General features: G+C 51.4%; 2 protein-coding genes across 5 annotated transcripts; one reads left to right on the top strand and one right to left on the bottom strand.

The window, feature by feature from the left end:
- Positions 1–566: 566 nt before the first annotated feature.
- Positions 567–5,158, top strand: DERL3 (derlin 3). Of its 3 annotated transcripts, none has more exons than XM_064392077.1 (7): positions 567–699; positions 800–865; positions 1,393–1,466; positions 1,909–2,002; positions 3,320–3,515; positions 3,961–4,051; positions 4,552–5,158. In XM_064392077.1, exons 1-7 carry the CDS (start codon positions 607–609, stop codon positions 4,664–4,666), a joined length of 729 nt encoding a protein of 242 aa, XP_064248147.1. In that variant the 5' UTR covers positions 567–606; the 3' UTR covers positions 4,667–5,158. The 3 variants fall into 3 exon arrangements, with proteins under 3 accessions (XP_064248147.1, XP_064248148.1, XP_064248149.1); XM_064392078.1 differs by having other exon boundaries at positions 568–699; positions 803–865; XM_064392079.1 differs by lacking the exon at positions 800–865 and having other exon boundaries at positions 568–699.
- Positions 5,159–7,557: 2,399 nt separating this feature from the next.
- Positions 7,558–18,746, bottom strand: SMARCB1 (SWI/SNF related, matrix associated, actin dependent regulator of chromatin, subfamily b, member 1). Of its 2 annotated transcripts, none has more exons than XM_064392074.1 (10): positions 18,554–18,746; positions 16,760–16,871; positions 16,111–16,140; positions 15,522–15,651; positions 14,800–14,937; positions 13,998–14,125; positions 13,332–13,498; positions 12,703–12,893; positions 8,845–8,976; positions 7,558–7,920 (listed from the first exon to the last, which is right to left on the bottom strand). In XM_064392074.1, the coding sequence occupies exons 1-10, from the start codon at positions 18,644–18,646 to the stop codon at positions 7,881–7,883; spliced, it is 1,161 nt and encodes a 386-aa protein (XP_064248144.1). In that variant the 5' UTR covers positions 18,647–18,746; the 3' UTR covers positions 7,558–7,880. The 2 variants fall into 2 exon arrangements, with proteins under 2 accessions (XP_064248144.1, XP_064248145.1); XM_064392075.1 differs by lacking the exon at positions 18,554–18,746 and adding an exon at positions 17,388–17,409.
- Positions 18,747–18,762: the final 16 nt, after the last annotated feature.

Genomic DNA, 18,762 nt, shown 5'->3' with positions numbered 1-18,762 from the left:
CTGCGGGGCCGCCGCTGAGCGCAGCGCGGCTCCCTCGGCCGCGGCAGGGGGCGGGCGGAGGCTTCCCCAGCCGGGCGGGTCAGTGTCACTGTCCCGGGACCCGGGGCATAGCCCCGCGTGCCGCCCAAGCCCAGGTCCTCAGCCGCGCTCTGCCCCTCAGCCGCGTTCTGCCCCTCAGCCGCGCTCTGCCCCTCAGCCGCGTTCTGCCCCTCAGCCGCGCTCTGCCCCTCAGCCGCCCCTGCCCCTCAGCCACCCCTGCCCCTCAGCCGCGTTCTGCCCCTCAGCCGCCCCGGCCCCTCAGCCGCCCCGGCCCCTCAGCCGCGCTCTGCCCCTCAGCCGCGCTCTGCCCCTCAGCCGCGCTCTGCCCCTCAGCCGCGCTCTGCCCCGCCCCTGCCCCTCAGCCCCGGCGCTGCCGCGGCCGCGGGGCGGGGCCGCTCCGGGTTGGCGGCGGCCGCGGGCCGGGGCCATGAGGCGCGCTCCCATTGGCTGAGGCGCGCCGCCTGTCGCGCGGGGATTGGCCGGGCGCTCCCCGCGGGGGCGGGGCTCGCGGCGGCGCGGGGGGGGGGCGTTAAAGGCGCCGCGTCGGGCGGGCGGAGCGGCGCGGCCATGGCGTACCAGGGCTTCGCGCAGGAGTACCTGGGCATGCCGGCCGTGACCCGCGCCTACACCACCGCCTGCGTGCTCACCACCGCCGCCGTGGTGAGCGGGGGCCGCGCCGGGGGGCGGGGGGCCGCGGGGCGGGGGCCGGGCCCGGCCGAGGGCAGCGCGTGATGGCAGCTGCTCTGCCTGTCTCCCACAGCAGCTGGAGTTCATCACCCCCTTCCAGCTGTACTTCAACCCCGACCTCATCTTCAGGAAGTTCCAGGTGAGGCCTCGCTCGGGCTCCGGGTGCTGTGTCATGCCGGGGCTCGTGTCCCGCTGCTCCAGCCGGGGGCAGCCCCAGGGCGGCCCGGCCCGGCCCGGCTCGGGCACCTGCGAGCCCGGAGCTCCTTCAGCCTTCCTGCCGCACACACCGCCCTGGCCCTTCCTTGGCTCAAACCCATCTCTCTCCCCACTGATACACCGTGTGCGGCTGCTGGAGAGGGCTTTGTTGTAGAGAGGCATGAAAAGTAATTGATTGGGCTCTGGGTGCTGAATTTGGCTGTTTGACCTCTCTAGAGAAGTAGAGAAATCTTCTTCTCCATACCTGGAAAGGTGAGACACTCTGATGTATCAGGGTGCCACGTAAGGAGGAACCACTGGAGGATGGAGCAGCTGTCCTGGGTAGTTCTGAAGGGACAGGTGCATGTCTGAGCATTCATTCCCTGTGGACACTGTGATGGGCTGCCCTGCGTGTCGTGAGGAGAGACCTCTGTCCACCTCCTTTTCTCTCTCCTCTCTCTTCTCTTTCAGATATGGAGGCTGATCACCAACTTCCTCTTTTTTGGGCCCCTGGGATTCAGTTTCTTTTTCAACATGATATTTCTGTATCCTTTGGTCTCAGTGAAGTTCTCTGCTCCCATTTTGGCTTAGATGCAACTCCCCCCATCCATCTTCCTCCCCAGCATGGCTTGCCTTGGCAGCACTCTGGGGCTGTGGGTCCTTCCCTTGGCTCTTGAATTGAAGCCCTCCTGGCCCTCCATCTGTGCTTGCTGCGGGGCAGACCCTGCCTAAAGGGAAGCTGGCAGTGCTGCTGCCGTGGCCCTTGCTGGAGAGCAGTGTCCATTCCTGGGGTGAGCTCTGGCTGAAGCACAGCACTGCCTCTCTGCCCATGGGGTCAGTGGGGTGAAGCTTGCGCTGCTCTGCTCTGGGCTGAGCTCCTGGGATGCAAGAGCTTGCAGCAGCTTGTTCTGGGCAGTCCTGCTGTGGGCCCAGGGTGGCCAGCTGTTAATTTCCTATACTGCAACCCCTCCCTTCTCCTGCCCTCAGGTACAGGTACTGCCGCATGCTGGAAGAAGGCTCCTTCCGTGGGAGGACGGCTGACTTTGTCTTCATGTTCCTCTTTGGAGGCTTTCTCATGACAGTATCCTTTTGGGCTGGCTGAGGCTCCTCGCTGTCTCTGAGACGCTGTGGGCAGTGTAGGGCTTGTCTGTGTCCAGGTGTGCTGTGGAGCAGGTGCCTGCCTGCTGAGCAGCACAGCTGCTTCACAAACCTCCTTGGTGCCCCAGGGCAGAGGGCCTGTGCCCCAGGCTGCCAGCCGTGCCCTGAGGCCTGGGAGAGCTCTGCTGAGCAGGTGGAGCAGGGGCAGCTTCTGGCTGCATGGCACAGCTTGTGCTCCTCGTCCTTCCCACCCTTGGCTTGCCCAGTGCCTCACCCCGTGTGCTTGGAGGAGAAAAGTGCCTGTGGCTGTGCTGCTGTCAGGGCTGAAGGCCCTGGCAAGGGGCTGGGCTGCCCCATCCCTGAAGGACACGTGGCAGAGTGCTCAGGAGGCTCAGCTCAAAAGGAGGCCACGTGTTCTGCTGCAGGAACCTGTCCAGCTGTGCCAGGGCCATGACAGCTCTGGTGAGTGCAGCATGGCTGTGCCTGTGTTGTGAGGCTGGCTCAGCACAGGGGCAAGAACATGGAGCCATGAGGACAAGGAGTGGGTTCCCACATACTCAGCACCTGTGAGCCCAGAGCTTGTGGCTGTCAGTAGCTGGAGTTACCATCACACAGTTCTTAACTTCTTTTCACAACACAGCAATCTGATGGCGAAATTTATTTCCCTCCCAAGCATAAACCTTCTTATCTTCTGCTGTCTTATGCAGATGGCCCAGAGCACTGCTGTCCCCACGGAGCTCTGCATGAAGCTGTGGGAGCCATTAGAAGCCAGGTGGCTGCAGCAGCCACATGCCTGGTCAGACTTGGATTTAGAGTCCAACTACAACAAGGGCGGGGGAAAATTTTGACTTTCTCTGTCTCCTCATGCTCTGAAGAAGAGGACTGTGAATTCCAAGAGCCATCCCACTACTGAACTTCTGTAGAAGGCAGATACTGGACGTGAGCTAGCTGTTAAGATATACCGCTGTCCCAAGTGCTGTAAGAATGTGAAAGCCCTTCTTTGAGGGTCATTTTGGTGTTCATTTTGCAAAGGTGACTGCAGAGCCCTCTGGTCTCTGGTGGTTGTAGACATCAGCTTAAGGAGTGAGCAACCTGCATGTGCCCTCCAGAGTGTCTTGTTCTGGGGTGGCACGGAGGGAGATGTGTGTGGGGATGGTGGTGCTCAGTATCTCAGCCAGGAGAGGCTTGGTGACATGGGACACATCTGGGAATGCTGTGATAAGCTGTCTCTAGTTTGGGTTTCCTGTGCTGGAGGTGTGCACAGGGTGGGTGGGTTTTTCCTTGACTCGGTAGTTCCCAGCTGTTTGGACTCTTTGCCAGTCTGTTTTTCCTGGGCCAGGCTTTCACCATCATGCTGGTGTACGTGTGGAGTCGCAGGAACCCTTACATCCGCATGAACTTTTTTGGGCTTCTTAACTTCCAAGCCCCCTTCCTGCCCTGGGTCCTGATGGGATTCTCTCTGCTCCTGGGCAACTCCATCATCATCGACCTGCTGGGTAAGTCACAGCTGGTGGGTGATGGCAACAAGGCCACCTTGCAGCCTCAGTGCTCAGTCCCCATCAGTGCCACTGGGACACTGGCACCTCCTCTTGATTCACCTGACCTGTTTGGTTTCCCAAGTGAGCTGCCTGGGTTTCTGGGTGGCTGGGCTCAGGCCTGGGCTTTTGCTTGTGACCTGCTTTTTGGTGTGTCAGTCTGTGGTGGTAAAGCTGGGTATGCTGAGCTCTGACACTGCTGTGTCTGGTCTCCTGGGTGTGCAATGCTGCCCTCAGGCTACTGGGCTCCCTGGCTGCTGATCACAGCAACCTGCAGCATCCCTGGCTCTGGAGGAGCTGGATGTGGGCACACAGTTGGGGGGTTCTTAGAGTTTGGCCCAGCAGCTCTGGTTCAGCTGGCAAAGGAGTTGCAGCTGTGGCTGACCTTGGTGCCATCTCTCCCCAGGGATTGCAGTGGGTCATATCTATTATTTCTTGGAAGATGTTTTCCCCAATCAGCCTGGAGGAAAGAAGTTGCTGTTAACCCCCAGCTTTCTGTAAGTAAAGTTGATTCTTTCTGGGCTTTACTGTGGGCTTTCTCAACTTGATCACTTCCATAGCAAACTGTGACCGTAAGAGGCAACTGCCTGCTGCCAGCACCTCAGCTCCACAGGCCATGGATTGCTGCACTATTTGCACATTATATACCTGTGTACAGGGCCCACACAGCAGCTGCTGCTACCTTCAGCTTGCTGGTAGAACTAGAATCTGCTTACTGCTTGTGGAAATGCTGGATGGAGGCAGGATTTTTTCTGATGTAGTTTCATAGTTTAAGAATAGTTCTGCTCTGTGCACTGACAGTCAGCTCTGACGTGATCAGGAAGGAGGTACTGTCATCACTGTGTGTTGAGCTGAGCCCAAGAATGGTTGGTGATGCTGCAATGGGCCAGTGGCTGTGGCTGACAGAGGGCCAGGGTGTTCCTAGGAGGGCTGGGGGTTTGTCATCCTCAGCTCAGATTCCTAACCTGCCTGCTGGGACGGGCATGTCCCTTGCCAGGAAGATGGTTTTTGACACACCTGAAGAGGATCCCAATTACAACCCTCTCCCTGAGGATCGTCCAGAACACCAGCCTAGAGACCACGACCAGAACGAGCAGCAGCATCCACAGTAGCATGGGGAACTTCTTCGTGTGGCCAGACTCCTCCCTCCTGGCTGGACTGTGGCTGTGGCCCAGATCCCACTGGAATAACACCAGTTGCCATTCCGATGTGTAGTGTGTCGCTGTTTGTGTGGGTAACCCATCCTCCCCCTGCACCAAGTGGATCCACAGAGCTTTGCACACAAGAACTGAATGCTTAGAGCTGTTCTAGGGACAGGGCTGAAGCTGTGATGGCTCCTCAGCTCCCTGGTGTGGAATAACTATGAAATGGGTGTTAAACCAGTTCCTCCTCCTGCTGTCAATGACTCGCTGGGTGCCAGGTCAAGCCCTCTGTACAAAGGTGCACCTGGCCCTCACTCTTGTGAGACCTCTTTGTGGGCTTTCAGTGAAGTAGTTCTGTACCATGGTAGAATGCAGCTCAGCCTCTTTCTTCCCTCTATGTCTCCCACTCCTTTTCTGGTGGTTGTTTCCAAAGAGTCTTTACATTAAAGTCTTTATTTTTCAGTTGTGTGTCCATTTCTGCCAGGGGCAGAGGCAGCAAATCATCAGGAATTTGCTCAAAACTGCCAGGTTTGGGATTTTCTTTTCTGGTGGGCAAGGCTGGAAGATGCCCTTTCCCTCTTCTCTCAGCAGGGCTGCAGAGCATGAGGAGTGTGGGGGATGTCTAATTGGATAAAGGGGTGCCTGGGAAGGACAAAGGGACTGAGCTGGACACTTGTTCCAGGCAGTGGCTGGAAGCAGCACTTGACACTGGCAATAAAGACTGTCTGCACCTGCAGTGTAATTCCACTCTTGTTGAATTTTTTAGTTCTGAAACTTAAACATCTGAGTTTCAGGGGAAAATGAAATTAGCTCATCCCTCCCCTGACACCTGTATGCAATGGATCTGATCACCCTTGCTAACACAGTAGCCACTGTGCTTGTACCCAACCTCAAAGGAGTCTGCACACATGGAATCTTACAGCAGCTCACTCTAACAGTGCTGCCTGCTCAGACCTGCAAACCACCACCAAGCTATGAAATGGGAGCAACCAGCATCTGATTAAGCACACCCACAGAACCCCGCACACACCAACTCCCCCTCCCCAGTGGTCTTCTAATAAAACACTATCAAAGCTCAGACCTGATTTGAACAAACTCTTGGTGCACTTACGCTTCCCTCTGCAAAGAGGCTGAGAGGCCTGTGCTGGTGGTAATTTGTTCTAGAAGATACAGTGGCACTAAGAATAATGACAACAGAGCTGGGGTTTCAGTCCCTAGAAGGAGTTTCTCTTTGAAGTCTCCAGCTGTTGTTGTAAAGTGCCTGAGATGGGGCTTTGAAATTTAACAGTGGGGCTGTGCTTTTAGGTGGGGTACCAGATAAACCCAAGGCATTGTGATTGCAGAGCAAGAAAGCTGCTCCTGGCTGTTCCCCATAGTCCTAATGCTACATGAAGAAAGCTGGCTGAAGTTCCCATCTTTCTCAACTGTCCTGCTTTGTCCCTGGCTGCTCTGAGGAACAATTTGTACAGCCCCTCTGGCCTTGAGAAGCAGAGAGGTGCTGAAATCCTTCAGTGCCTGCACCTCATTGTGAACTTGAGGATTAGTAATCACAAACTTCACAGCAATTAAAAAAACTGCACCACAGATGCTAATTCAAGGCTACAGCAGTTTCACACTTATTTTAGTCAAATTCCCTGAAGAGGCTGCTGGCAGAAGTCCCCAGTCATATAACAAAGGAAGGCTGAAGTGTTCTCAGGAAGGCTCAGAGTTTTTATGTCCATGAGCCAAAACATGTTTTACATGGGAGGCTAAGGTTTGTCTTCCTTGCTCAAATAACCTTTTAACCTCTCTAATATGAAGTAATACATGGAGTACCACTCTGGAACAGGAGCCTAGGATAAGACTGAATAATATTATTACTAAATTGCAAGTTTTCAGTTTCTGCAGACTAACATCTGGAAAAAGTTCCCTCCCACCCAGGAATCAGAACTGGCTCTGTTATTACTCAAGTCTAAACATGATAAATTAAGGCCAGAAAGTGTTTTTTGACTGTGCTAGCAGGGTGGGTGGATCAGCAAGGATCATAAAACCTATGGCTTTATCATAAAGGCCTGAACATAACTGTCAGGCTGCCAGCAAAATCTGCCTTGCTTGCAAGACTCATCAGTTCTGGCAGTGAATGGTAGGAACTCTATCAAAGAGATGGGGTACCTCAACAGCAAGACAGATTCTAATTAGTTGGTAAGCAAGCTTGGATTTTTCTTTAAATCTCACTTCAGTGGATTTTGTTTTTAAACTCCCTAGAGAAAGACAGGTTGTTTCTTGGGTTGCAAAATGCTGACACTGCAGTGCTAAGGGCATTCATGACACCCACTTTGCTTTGAGTGCTCTGTGCAGTGCAGCTGGCAGTGTTGTGTGCTGACAGTGAGCACAGCAAAGGCAATGGCTGCAGAGAAGCTCCAATCTCAGTGACTGGAGGCTTTGCCTGCTGTGCCAGTGCAAAGACTGTGCTGTTTTCCAGATGCACTCTTCACAAAAAACAGGGATGACCACAAACCAGGCTGACATCTGACAGAAATGACTCTTAAGCCTGTGATTTCAGTTAAACTCTTCTACCTTGTTGAGTAAACCAGCTGAATACCTCCCTGAGGTCATTACAGACTGTGCCAAGTCTGGTAACAGACCAACCCTTAGAGTGTGTGCTGCTTCTAGTTCTAAATCTTCTCACTTTCCCCTGTACTAAAAGGTTTTGGGCTGTTGTACCTGTTGAAGTAAAGCACTCAGGAAAAGTGAATGCATGTGAGTGTTCAGCACTTTACCCAAAAGCATTAATATTAGGCCCTGGGACTGCTCAGTTACCAGAACAGCACAAAACATGGTGAGATTCACTGTTCATGCAAACTGACTGAACTCAGCCTACATTGTATGCATTCCTTTTATTTAAAAAGTTGTCCTAGGAGTGCATGTTGCACCTATAGAAAAGAATCTTTACACTGTCCACACACAGGTATGTAAGGGCTCCAACACCTGCCACAGGTCCCAGCTAGGTCATGCTGCTCACTCAGCATTCTGGGCACGTGGCACTGGGTGGAGGGGGGCAGAAGTCAGCAGTACTGGGAACTCGTGGCAAGTGGAATGTGTGTCCCCTTCAGAGACAGAAAGACCCCTGCCAATTCTAGATCCATCTGGGGAGAGGAATAGGGATAAAGTCTGTAGGAAGAGCACCAGTGTCACAAGAGGAAGGCTACCAGGCTGGAGCAGTATTGGCCAAACGTCTCATGCGCCTAAGGGAGAGAGAGAGGTACAGTAAGTGCATGTTACAGACATGGGAGGCTGACCAAAAACAATGCTGCTGGGGAGGCTGCACAGCTTTGTCAGCTTTGTAGACAGGTTTATTCCTAGACAGAACTCCTCAGTCACCTGAGAGTGCCCCTGGTGATAAGGCAAAGACGCTGCTTTCACTAACAGCTGTTAGGGCACTTTTCTCATTAACTTGGATTGAACCAATTGCTACTGTAAACTCTTCAGTCAGCCACAGCTGATACACAAAATGACTGTGCTACTGTTAATCAGCAGTTAAAAAAACATCCTGGGAAAGAGCTGAGCCAGTATATTTACTGTTTCTACAATGTATCTTTTGGAGAGATACCAGCCAATCCTTCATATCCACCAGGAAGGATTTCATCAAGTAGGTGCAAGCTCTCAACTGCTTGTCTAACATCACTCTGCAGGTCTCTGGTGGGCAGAGCTTCTCCTGGAACTACACAGTGCTCCCAGTGCTGGCAAACAGGTTGGCATCACTCAGGCTAGAGCTGGGAGCTTGCCCATTGCTACATCAAACTGAACTTTACACTACATAAAAGGAAGCTTTGTGGCAGGATTCTAGGGAGCATGACAGTGCATGAAACTCCAATATGTTTGACTCATGCCTTCCTATACAAGCAACTACCCTGGACAAGATAAGAGCCCAGGAAAATGAAAAAAAAAAAATTAGTTTAAAAAAAAGGAAACTTCCTGCAAACAGATGGTAGAACAGACATTTCAATGGAGGAAGGTGATGACAGCTAAACACCCTGAAGCTAAAGCTTCTGTTGTGAGCAAGGCTGACATCCTGCCAGTTAGCTCTCAGTAGGGAAAGACAAACATCAAAGCTTGGAGCTTCTGTCCAAGGGACAGGGCAAGAGAACTGTCCAAAGCAGTGGCAGTACCTTGTGTTCCTGTCCTGGTCTCTGATCTTCTTCTCCATCTCAGCGTCTGTGAGGGTTTCCAGGAGAGGGCACCACTGGTCAGCGTCCCCCGTGTTGCGGATCGCGATCTCCACAGTGGGCAAAGGGTTCTCACTGAGGGCAGGGCACAGGGCAACAAAGCAACATCCATCAGCCACCAGCCCAGGGACAGCAGAGTGTCATTTACAGTGTCTCAGGCTTCAGCATTCCTCTTTGCTCTGCTTAGTACAGTCTGGTCCCTGGTCACCACAGGCTCCTGGTTACACCCTTGTGGAATCTGAGGTTCCTGGGAAAGCAGCTACACCCATCTCCAGCCACCACTGCAGAGGGGTTTGTGCTGGACCTGCAATTCTTTCCCACACAGGCTGTCACATCCCTGGCTGGCAGGGTTCAGCCCCAAAAGGCACAGCTCCTCCCAGGCCCTCAGTCATGGGAGCACTTCTCCCAGCGCAGCCCAGGAGCTGGGAGTGTTCCCAGGGCTCCCTGTCCAGCCTGCCTGTGCTGCAGCTCTCACTTCCTAGCTGGAATTTGCCCAGCACACCCCTGACAGTTCTTCCCTGGCAAAAATCTGCCTTTCCTGGGAGCCTGACACTGCAAAGAGCAGTCCTTTAGGACCTGCTGTGGCTAACAAGCAATGTAACACCAGGCTGTGCCCCAGGTCACAAGATCTGTTCCTCAGAGATTCCTCTGCCCTGACCAGCTGTATTACCACATGCACAAAATATTTACTGCTTCACTAGCTGCTTTTCAGTAAAAGTCAACAGGAACTGACCAAGAGTAGCTTCCCAAATATTGACAGTGGAGCCGGAAGCCCAGCATAAATATAGAGGAGCCTTGGAATGTAAATGTTTGCTTTGAATTCTCCAAAGTGGCTCAGGCTGAGCTGCAGAAGTGTGTGTGTGAGAGGAGCCCTGGGACAGGTGTGCACACACATCTGGCCCCCTCCCCAGGGACGTGCACCCCTACACAGGATTTCAGCACTCTCATTCCCTCAGGAAAGAACTCAAATGCTAATCATCATGGGAACACACAACATCTGCATCAAAGATAATAATCTAAAATAACAAGTCTTCAAAGTAATTCCACCATGAAAAATTAATCCAGGGCCTTTGGTATCTGGTCCAGGGAGGAAGCTTTAATCAAATATACTTCCAGTACTGCTGCCATCCACTAAACAACACTTCAACCCAGGAATTTCGTCTTAGTCCTAGAATGCCACACATTCCAGGCAAAATTAGATATTAACTGGGATTTTGTTAGTGATAGCATGATCTCTACCTCACTATGCATAACACGGAGCATTCACTGAATTAAACAGGGGATGGAAAGCTGGACTCATGCATAACCTAACTGCAAGGCAACTCAGGTACCACATTTCTTTAGCAAAGAATCAGAAAGAAACTGAAAAATCCTTCCTCGTCTCCCAACCTCTACACTAAGACAGCTCCTCCTCCATTGTTTTTTCCTGATGAGGAGGAAGGTGCTGCTGCCAGAATGGCTGAGGGGCACTGTCAGCTGCAGGGATCTCAGAAGAGCAAGGCACTGCCTCAGGCAGCAGTGTCAGGGGCACACCACAAAGCAGGGAGCATCACCTTATGGAAAGGTGACTCCTCAGGCACGTGGGTTTGGTGTGTGGGAGAACCTGTGCCATCACTCAGGTCTCAAAGGCAAAACTGGCTGTGAGGTGCTGTGTGCTGCCACCAGAAACACTCAGCACACAGGAGGGAACACCACAGCCCACACTGCCCTGAAAATCCCACAGCAGCAGTCACCTGTGTGCCTCCAGTCCTGCCTGCCACTGGACCTCAGGCTCTCCTTGTTTTGCACAGAGCAGCCCAGCTGAAAAAAGTGCCCTGGCTTTCATCAACTAAAAGACAGTTTCACCTCTCCCTCAGATGATTAAGAGGCACATGATTTCTCAAAATCCCCAGTCCCTTGAGATACTAAAGTTCCTTTGATGCATCTAAAGCAGACCCTTTCCTTACATCAACGGAATGATTTTGGAGCAACCACCACTCCTGTGGTTTGGAAATTCAGGAACTATCCAACCACAGAACCCAAATATTATTAATCACTGTAAGGTTTCAAAAGTACTCCTTTGCTAGAAGAAAAAAGGGAAGAGAGGAGGACATGTTTGTACTATGACAAAAATAAATGAGGTTTCAATTACGTGGTTTTTTTCTCTCTGAACAGCTCATGTCTATGTACTTTGTTCTGGTGGGGTTCCTTTTTTAGTTTTTTGTTCTCCCTCTTGCAATACTGCCACAGCGTAAAGAAGGCCTGAAATCTGCCTGTTTGAACTACCCTAAGAGCAATCACCCTTGGGTACCATGGCCCAACATATGCTTTTGGAGACAATAGTGAAACTGGCATTAACATGAGCCTGGGCAGTACTGACTAAATCTTCACTTGCTGCAAGTTCCAGCAACTGAGCAGAAGCAAAGGGAGAAATGAACCCCATCCCAAGAGCCAACACTACACAGACTACTTTCCTGGATATCTGCAGTAGATGGAGGAGCACAGGCAGGAGGGACAGACACTTCACTGCAGGCCACAATGCAGACACAGCATGGGTCAGGCTCTCATCTACCACCCTGCCAGCTCCCATCACTCCTCAGGAATGCCCACCCCACTGCTTTGTTGTTGCTGCAGGATGTAGTCCCAAGCCAGAACTGCAAGTATCAGTCCAAGGCTGTGGAGGGAAAGGTAGAAGGCACCTCCCACCTTCCAAGGGAGATCAGCAAGATGAATGCACAATCTAACAATTTAATTCAGAGCTTAATTCACATGTGCCAAAGGGTCCCTTTCCATTTTCTAACATGAATCACTCTGGGGATCACTTTAGAACCATGCAATTGCTGTGAAAGACCGGCAGGATAAAAACCATACCTAGAGGAAGCAGAGTGAGGCCAGTGGAAGAGCAACCAGGCCAGAGCAGATCAGGGTCTATTTCTCACAGAAGGCTGACCAGACAGGAAACTTTTGGATGGAGCAGGAAGAAGGAGCAGAGCTCATGGCAGCAGCCAGCTTCCCCACAGTCCCCAGCTCCTCTTTGCTTACTCCCACTCCAACTACTCCCTGTCCTCTGCCTGAGGTAGAGTGGGGCTGGGCACATTTCCCTGGGCTGCTTGCTTGAACTGACCCCTACAAAACTGGTGTCCCTCCTCTGCAAATACAGCATTTGCTGAACTCTTAAACTTCCTTGACTGTCACCATGACCCACGGTCACAAACCCTCAGAGTGTACATTAAAGGACTGTTACAGCTGCAGATTCAGCACTGTGCTGTGGATAACATCAGTGCAGGAACTCACCACAGAATGCTGCACAGCACAACTGGAAGCCATTTAGGAGACAAATTACAAGGCTGACTAATGAAACCTGAAAATGCTGCATTCCAGCTGTGAAAAAGGCCTGTGATCAACCCACATCTGACATCAGCCTGGGCAGAGAGGTACATTTTCATCAGCCTAAGTTCAAACAACCAAAGCTTGAAACAGTGGATGGCTCATGTTAGGCAAAGCCAACAGAATAAAAAATGTATCTGGGGCTCATCATGACTTTACATTAGAAGAGGGGCTATCCCTGTTAATTAATTCTGGCAACAGAAGCTGACATTTCATCAATATTTGGTCCTGAAATGTATTAGACCCATTGGGAAAAGATATTTAGGCACAAGCACCAAAAAAAAAATGTTAAGATGGACAGAATGGGTGTAAGCCATAAGGACTAATTTCAAACAAAACCTTCCTAATCAGGTCAGCTGTTTTCAGATGCATTGATGCAAATGCCCATGAAGTACAAACACCCCCAGAGGCAGACAAGGAGCTGGCAGTTCATACCTGAAGGCATAGGTCTTCTGGTGCCAGCTCAGCTGTCCCCGGATGCTGTAGGCAATAGTCGTGACAAACTCCCCGCCCAGGCCCAGCTCTGAGCACAGCTTCAAGGCAAACTTCTCTGGGGAGTTCTCCTTCTCTGACATGTCCCACTCAAACTGGTCTACGAGGGAGATGTTTCCTACATGGATGTTCAGCTGGAGATAAGGGAAGACACAGGTTATTTGTTTCCACTTTCACAAGTTTTGTCCAAGGTGATTGAACTGATGAGGCAGAGGCTGAAGAGAACAGAGCAGTAAGTTCTAGCTCATCTGCAGAACTCTTTAACTGAATTCTTCATTTCAGTAGCATGAAGACAACTCAGCATTGCTCACCAAGGTTCAGCTCTTCCAAAGGAAGATGAAGTTCAGTTAAAACAGAACTATTTCACCATCTCAAAGGCTGGGCACACAGATGTTTAATCATCTGTCACCTTAGTTCTGTTCCCAATACATAACACAAAGGGGAATCTGGTTGGAGGCCTGGAATTAAGAGCTCCTTTGCTCTGAGGGAAGCTTTTGTACTCTTAGTCCCCTATAACATAACTGGAGAAATCCAAATGGTTCAGCTCTCATTCTACTGCCTTCCTGTGTTACCTTAATGATAACTCGTTGGTCTGACTGATCCTCCAGGATGCTGTCAGTCGGGTACGACTCGATCTGCTGTCGGATGGCAGAGGCAATGGCAGGGACAAAGGTCAGAGGATTCAAATCCAGGTCATCACAAAGAATCTCGGAGAACATTTCTGGGGTCATCAGTTTTTCTGTTACAGAACAAGAATGAACACTGTGAACTTCAGTTCACAAATTAATGTCTGCCTCTTACGGAACACACAAAATCCCACAGGGAAGGTGACAAAGGGAATCCCAAATGCATTACCTTTTGCTTTTTAAAGGGTGTTTTGTACCAGGTCTGTAAGGGCAGACACACTGATACAGGGACTTACAGCCTTCTTTACCTGCTCCATGGTATCCAGACAGTGTGGCCACAGAAGCCATAGTCATTAACCTCAGCTAAGAGCACTCTCAGACCACTGAGCTGATGAACTGGCTTGGAAAATCTGCCAGTTAAACTCTTCAGACTACATGTGTCCAGGAATGACTGCAACTCATGGAAGTGGCAGAGCATTTGCTAAGAGATGCAAGCACTGAATACCCTCCAGAGTAGGAGAGCTTTAAAACTTTGTCTATATGGGACAAGGACATTTGGTGGTGGACACAACTTTATCTCTCCAGCCTCAGGAAACTCTCTGTGCTACATACCATTCATGTTCCACGTAAATGCATCTCGGAGTTTCTGCCCATCAATTTCCATATCAAGCCTGATTGGAACCAGAACCTCTGGCTGGGATGCATTCTCATGGATCACTGCTGGGTCATGGTCATCAAAGCTGAAGTGGAGAGCAACAACACAGTATATGCAACGAGCACATGACACATCTGGCACCCATACAGGGAAGGCAACATTTGTTGGAAGCAATCCCCACACTCCAACTCCCTGATCTGTCTATAGACAGACTCCTCAAGGCAAGCTTACAGGGCTGTGGCAACTAATACCAGTTTATCACCTTTTATTACATCTATCATAACACACCCCTGCAAATAAAACAAGCAAGTGTTCTAGGATTACACTTATCTTGGTTGCCTTAAGTTTAATAATGGAAAAAAACATTAGTCATGAGCTTCAGCAGCATTTTCCACTAAACAAACTAGATCAAAGTTACTGGTACATATCAGTGAGAAGCAGCCCATCCTTCACAAAGAGGGTCTGCAGGCTTCTCAAATGACAACTGCTCAGCAAATCAGCAGGAAGTAGAAGGAACTCATCAGGAAAAGAATGAACCATTTTCCTGACAAAAGGAAAGCCTCCACTCTGAGCCATGGATGGCTACTGTAACAGAGCCTCAGGACACACAATTCAACTAAGAACCTCCAAGTTAATGACCTGTAAGTCTTTTGTCAGCTGGGGATGAATCACAACATTACATGAACTCATCAGTACTACCCTGGCAGCATCTCCTTTTGGTAAATAATCCCACTTTCCAGAAGCAGGAAGCTGTCTTACCACAGAGGGAATGTTCTCTTCTTATCCCTGCCCATGCGGTTCCTGTTGATGGTTGTTGAGCACGGCACGGCATCCAGGTGATGAGAGCTGTTGGGCAGGGTTGGCACCCACTGGTTGTTCCTCTTTGCCTTCTGTTCTCTGAAGGAGACTGGATGTTAACCTGCAGGCCCTCAGCACCACTGCTGCTACTTAAGGAATGGTGTCATTTTAAACTTCAAGTGCTATTACGAGTTCCTGCTATTTTATTCTGGGACCATCAGCATTACTGTTCCACCAGGAACTCATGTTCCACACCAGCCTCTTGGAAGGCCATTCTCCAGCTCAGATCAGATATGAATCCAGGTGCACCTTTATAAATATTAGATTCATACTTGGATTTTCTGTCTATACTTTAAAAAAGGACTGCTGAGAAATGCAAGGTCTCCAAAAGGCAGTGTGTGCAGAGAGCATTCCATAAAACATCTGTTACAGATGGAATGCAGTAATTGCAAAAGAAGTTGTATCAACAAACACTTAGATTTTTCTTCCTGTTTTATGTGGGCAGTAACCCAATCCTTACACTCTGGAGATCCCCATTTGTCCAGCACTGCAAATACTGAATGCAGACTGGCAAACAAGCCCTGCACAACAGCCTGGGCTTCTGCAACTCCTGGTGCTTCCTGCCCCAGCTGACACCTTCCAGGCAGCTCTGTTCTGAGCTCAGCCTCATCAGCACTGCTTACCTGAGGTAGGTAGGAGGTTCTGTACTGATAGACACTGCCTTGTACTTCTCATCATTTCCATCCAAGATCTCTTCCACTTCAGAGGCCTTCAGCAGCGTCACACTAGTGGCTAATGTTGTGTAGCCATGATCTATTACCAGGAAAGATGGCAATAATTAACAGGGAAAAAGGCTACATAGCACAGTAGCATTAACAAGCTACATAGTGACACACCCTCTCTGTCACTGCAGGAGGGACTAGCGCAGAGATACAAGTGTCCTTTGGGCTTCATCTTCTTGTAGATATTTACAAGGCCCAGAAAACAATCAATGCTCAGTGGACTTAAAGGTCAGAAACAGCGAGGCAAGGATTGAAAAGCTGTTAAAGATCTGGGGAAGGGGGAGAGAGCTCAGGACAGCTCTTGCTGAATGACAGAGACCATCTGCATTGGAGGGTCCTGCTAAGGTTCTGAGAAAGGAGAGGAGTTAGGCATGGGATCAGACAGAGATCAGAGGAAGAGGATTAGACATTATTATTGCAATAGCACCAAAGGTCACAGAGGACGCTCTTCCTCTAGCACAGCTAAGAACAACACACAGATGAGACTTACATCTTCGGGGACTGTGAGACCGCTGATTTTCTGTTGGGAGAAGAAAGAAAGCAAGAGGTCAGCAGGATGCTTGGAGGAAAGAGACATAAGCCCAGAGTAAACCATTCTTTTTATTATACTTTAGTCTACAGAACATACAAAAAGTCATATCGCTAAGAAATTTAACTGCTTGCTATTGGTCCCTCAACAAAAACAATACCAATATTGTCCCTGTAGCAGTCACATCAGTATAACACACCACAAATTCTGGCAGGCACAAACATCCAGCTCTGCAAGAAGCAAAGTTAAACAAAGATGCACAATGGGGCATCCTTACAGCACTCCTGCCTATTTGATAAGAGAGACAAAGACACCCCTCTTAGTCTACAAAAATCTCTTCTGAAATATTGTATGGATTTGGAGATGTGGCTTTTGCTTTGTGCTGAACGTAGCCATGATGGATGTTTCCATTTCAGAACGTTTTTGATCAGGTGCTATTTGTTGCCAGGCTGAGCCAGTGCCACACCTTTGCAGGGTGCTCCATCACTGGGCCAATCTCAAGTGATTCACACAGCCCTCGAGGTGCACAAGCTTCTGCATCGCCAGGAACAGTTCTTCGAGGCAAAAATTTTCTATAAACATTACTGGGGGTGTTAACTCATCTTCTCACCATGTGAAGAGGCCACAATCTTCTTCCTTTCTTCCACCGTGGCCAGGCGCCTCCAGAGCGAGGGGTACCTCTTGTACAGGGAGCCCCGAAACATGCGCAGGTAGTTCCCCACCTGCAGGAAGAGAAGGGGACATGTGGCCTGGCATTCCACTCAGGAGAGTTTCAGCAGAAGCTGGAAGGAATCCAGCTCTTTTTACTGATAAGAAGGACCTCTCACAGTTGGGTGTTTTTGTTGGGTTTTTGTGCTGTGTTCGGCATCAAATAGTATCGCGATTTTTCTGGCAACACAGAAAACAAAATTTTTATAGCACTTATTTCACTGGTGATGTCTTACTTCACTAGAGCCAAAAAAAACTCCCATCCACCGATAATAGGAAATTTAATAGGAAAACACTCCATTCATTTGCATGTGTTTCTGTACAACCTACCCCTTCTTTACTTCAGTTTCCACAAGGCTCAGTTGGAATTAAACTAAACCAGATACCCAGTTCTCTGACACATTAGTTTTACTTTGAACCTCCCCGTCATCTAGACTATAGCAAATGCCCAGAGACTTGTATTTTGTTTAAAACCCTTTGAACATCAAAAGTGTGATTGCTGCCAATAGTCCTCTTTCAGATTTACTTACCATCTGTAGAGCAGTTCTGTTCCTCCTGGCACGAGATCCTCACCTGTGCTGAAAGCTACAGCAGGCCTTGCTGAACAACACAACTATTTCTAGACTCTGAAATCAAATTTTAGACTGCCAGGACACTGGTAGACTGCCACACAACAAGGTTTTTATTCCTTGTTTGAGAAGACTCTTTTTTGATCTTAGTTTTTACCTATATCTTTCACTCTACAGTGCTCATCAACAGACAGAAATTAATGGTAGATAAAAAGACAACCCTTTTCCTTCTCCATGTCCCTGGTATGGCAGTCCCTTTCCTGCATCAAGTTGTGGGCTATAACATTTTTTTCCTGTTTTCAGCTGTCTGCCTGGTGCTACAGGGCCAGTGTTTCTTGCTTGAATAAGGCTCTTTGTCAGGGCGGCTCAACGCCCTCTCAGCACGGGACAGCACAGTGCCAGCACAGACACCGGGGTGCTGAGACTGCCCGCGGCTCTTCGCTGACCAGCCTGTGCACAAGGAGCTGCCCTGCCCGCTTCTGGTGCTGCTCCCGAGCCCATCCAAAGGCCCACGTGTGCGACTCGCTGCCCCGCAGCATTTGAAATAACCCGAACCGCTCAACAACTGCGTGCAGAAATTCTTCTCGGCGATGGGGAGCGGGGCCCCAGGCTGCGCTCGGGGAGGATCCGCTCCGCACGGGGCCCAGGGCCGGCCTTCGGGGAGCGCCGCTCCCTCCCGTCCCCGGCACGGCTGAGGCCCCGGGCAGCGCCCACCGGGGCACGGGGCACCCGCGGCGCCGGAAGGCCGCTCCCCCCGCGCCAGGGCTCTCCTGCGCCCCGTGACCGCCCTGAGAGGAGCTTCCCGCACCCCCCGGCCCGGCCCGGCCCGGCTCGGCCCCCGCACCCCCCGGCCCGGCCTGGCCCGGCTCGGCCCCCGCACCCCCCGGCCCGGCCTGGCCCGGCTCAGCCCCCGCACCCCCCGGCCCGGCCTGAGCGGAGCCTCCCGCATCCCCCGGCCCGGCCTGGCCCGGCTCAGCCCCCGCACCCCCCGGCCCGGCCTGAGCGGAGCCTCCCGCACCCCCCGGCCCGGCCTGGCCCGTCCCCCGCATCCCCCGGCCCGGCCCAGGCCCGGTCCGGCCCCCGCACCCCCCAGCCCGGCCCAGGCCCGGCTCCAGCGCGGGCCGCACCTCAGAGCCGATCATGTAGAACTCGCCGTCCTCCTCCAGCTGGAACTTGACGGGCTTCTGCCCGAAGGTCTTGCTCAGCGCCATCATCATCATCGCGGCGGCGGGCGGGGGCGGCGGCGCCCGGAGAGCGGAGCGCGGCCCGGGGCGGCGGCGGGCGGAGCGCGGCCTAGCGCGGGCCGGCTGCGCGCATGCGGCGGGCGGGGCGGAGG

Source organism: Passer domesticus, chromosome 17 (assembly GCF_036417665.1).
Source record: "Passer domesticus isolate bPasDom1 chromosome 17, bPasDom1.hap1, whole genome shotgun sequence".
Taxonomy (NCBI): Eukaryota; Metazoa; Chordata; class Aves; order Passeriformes; family Passeridae; genus Passer; species Passer domesticus.
The sequence above is the reverse complement of the archived record's forward strand: the minus strand, read 5'-3'. Positions and strand labels throughout refer to the sequence as shown.

Bases quoted from the DNA above. Each gene is read 5' to 3' on its own strand.
- DERL3 (XM_064392077.1), top strand. From the start codon at position 607: ATGGCGTACCAGGGCTTCGCGCAGGAGTACCTGGGCATGCCGGCCGTG. The intron at 700-799 runs GTGAGCGGGGGC...TGTCTCCCACAG, and splicing joins TGCTCACCACCGCCGCCGTG to CAGCTGGAGTTCATCACCCC. The intron at 1,467-1,908 runs GTATCCTTTGGT...TCCTGCCCTCAG, and splicing joins TTTTTCAACATGATATTTCT to GTACAGGTACTGCCGCATGC.
- SMARCB1 (XM_064392074.1), bottom strand. From the start codon at position 18,646: ATGATGATGATGGCGCTGAGCAAGACCTTCGGGCAGAAGCCCGTCAAG. The intron at 15,652-16,110 runs GTAAGTCTCATC...TCCTGGTAATAG, and splicing joins GTCTCACAGTCCCCGAAGAT to ATCATGGCTACACAACATTA. The intron at 13,499-13,997 runs GTATGTAGCACA...GTTCTGTAACAG, and splicing joins ATTTACGTGGAACATGAATG to AAAAACTGATGACCCCAGAA.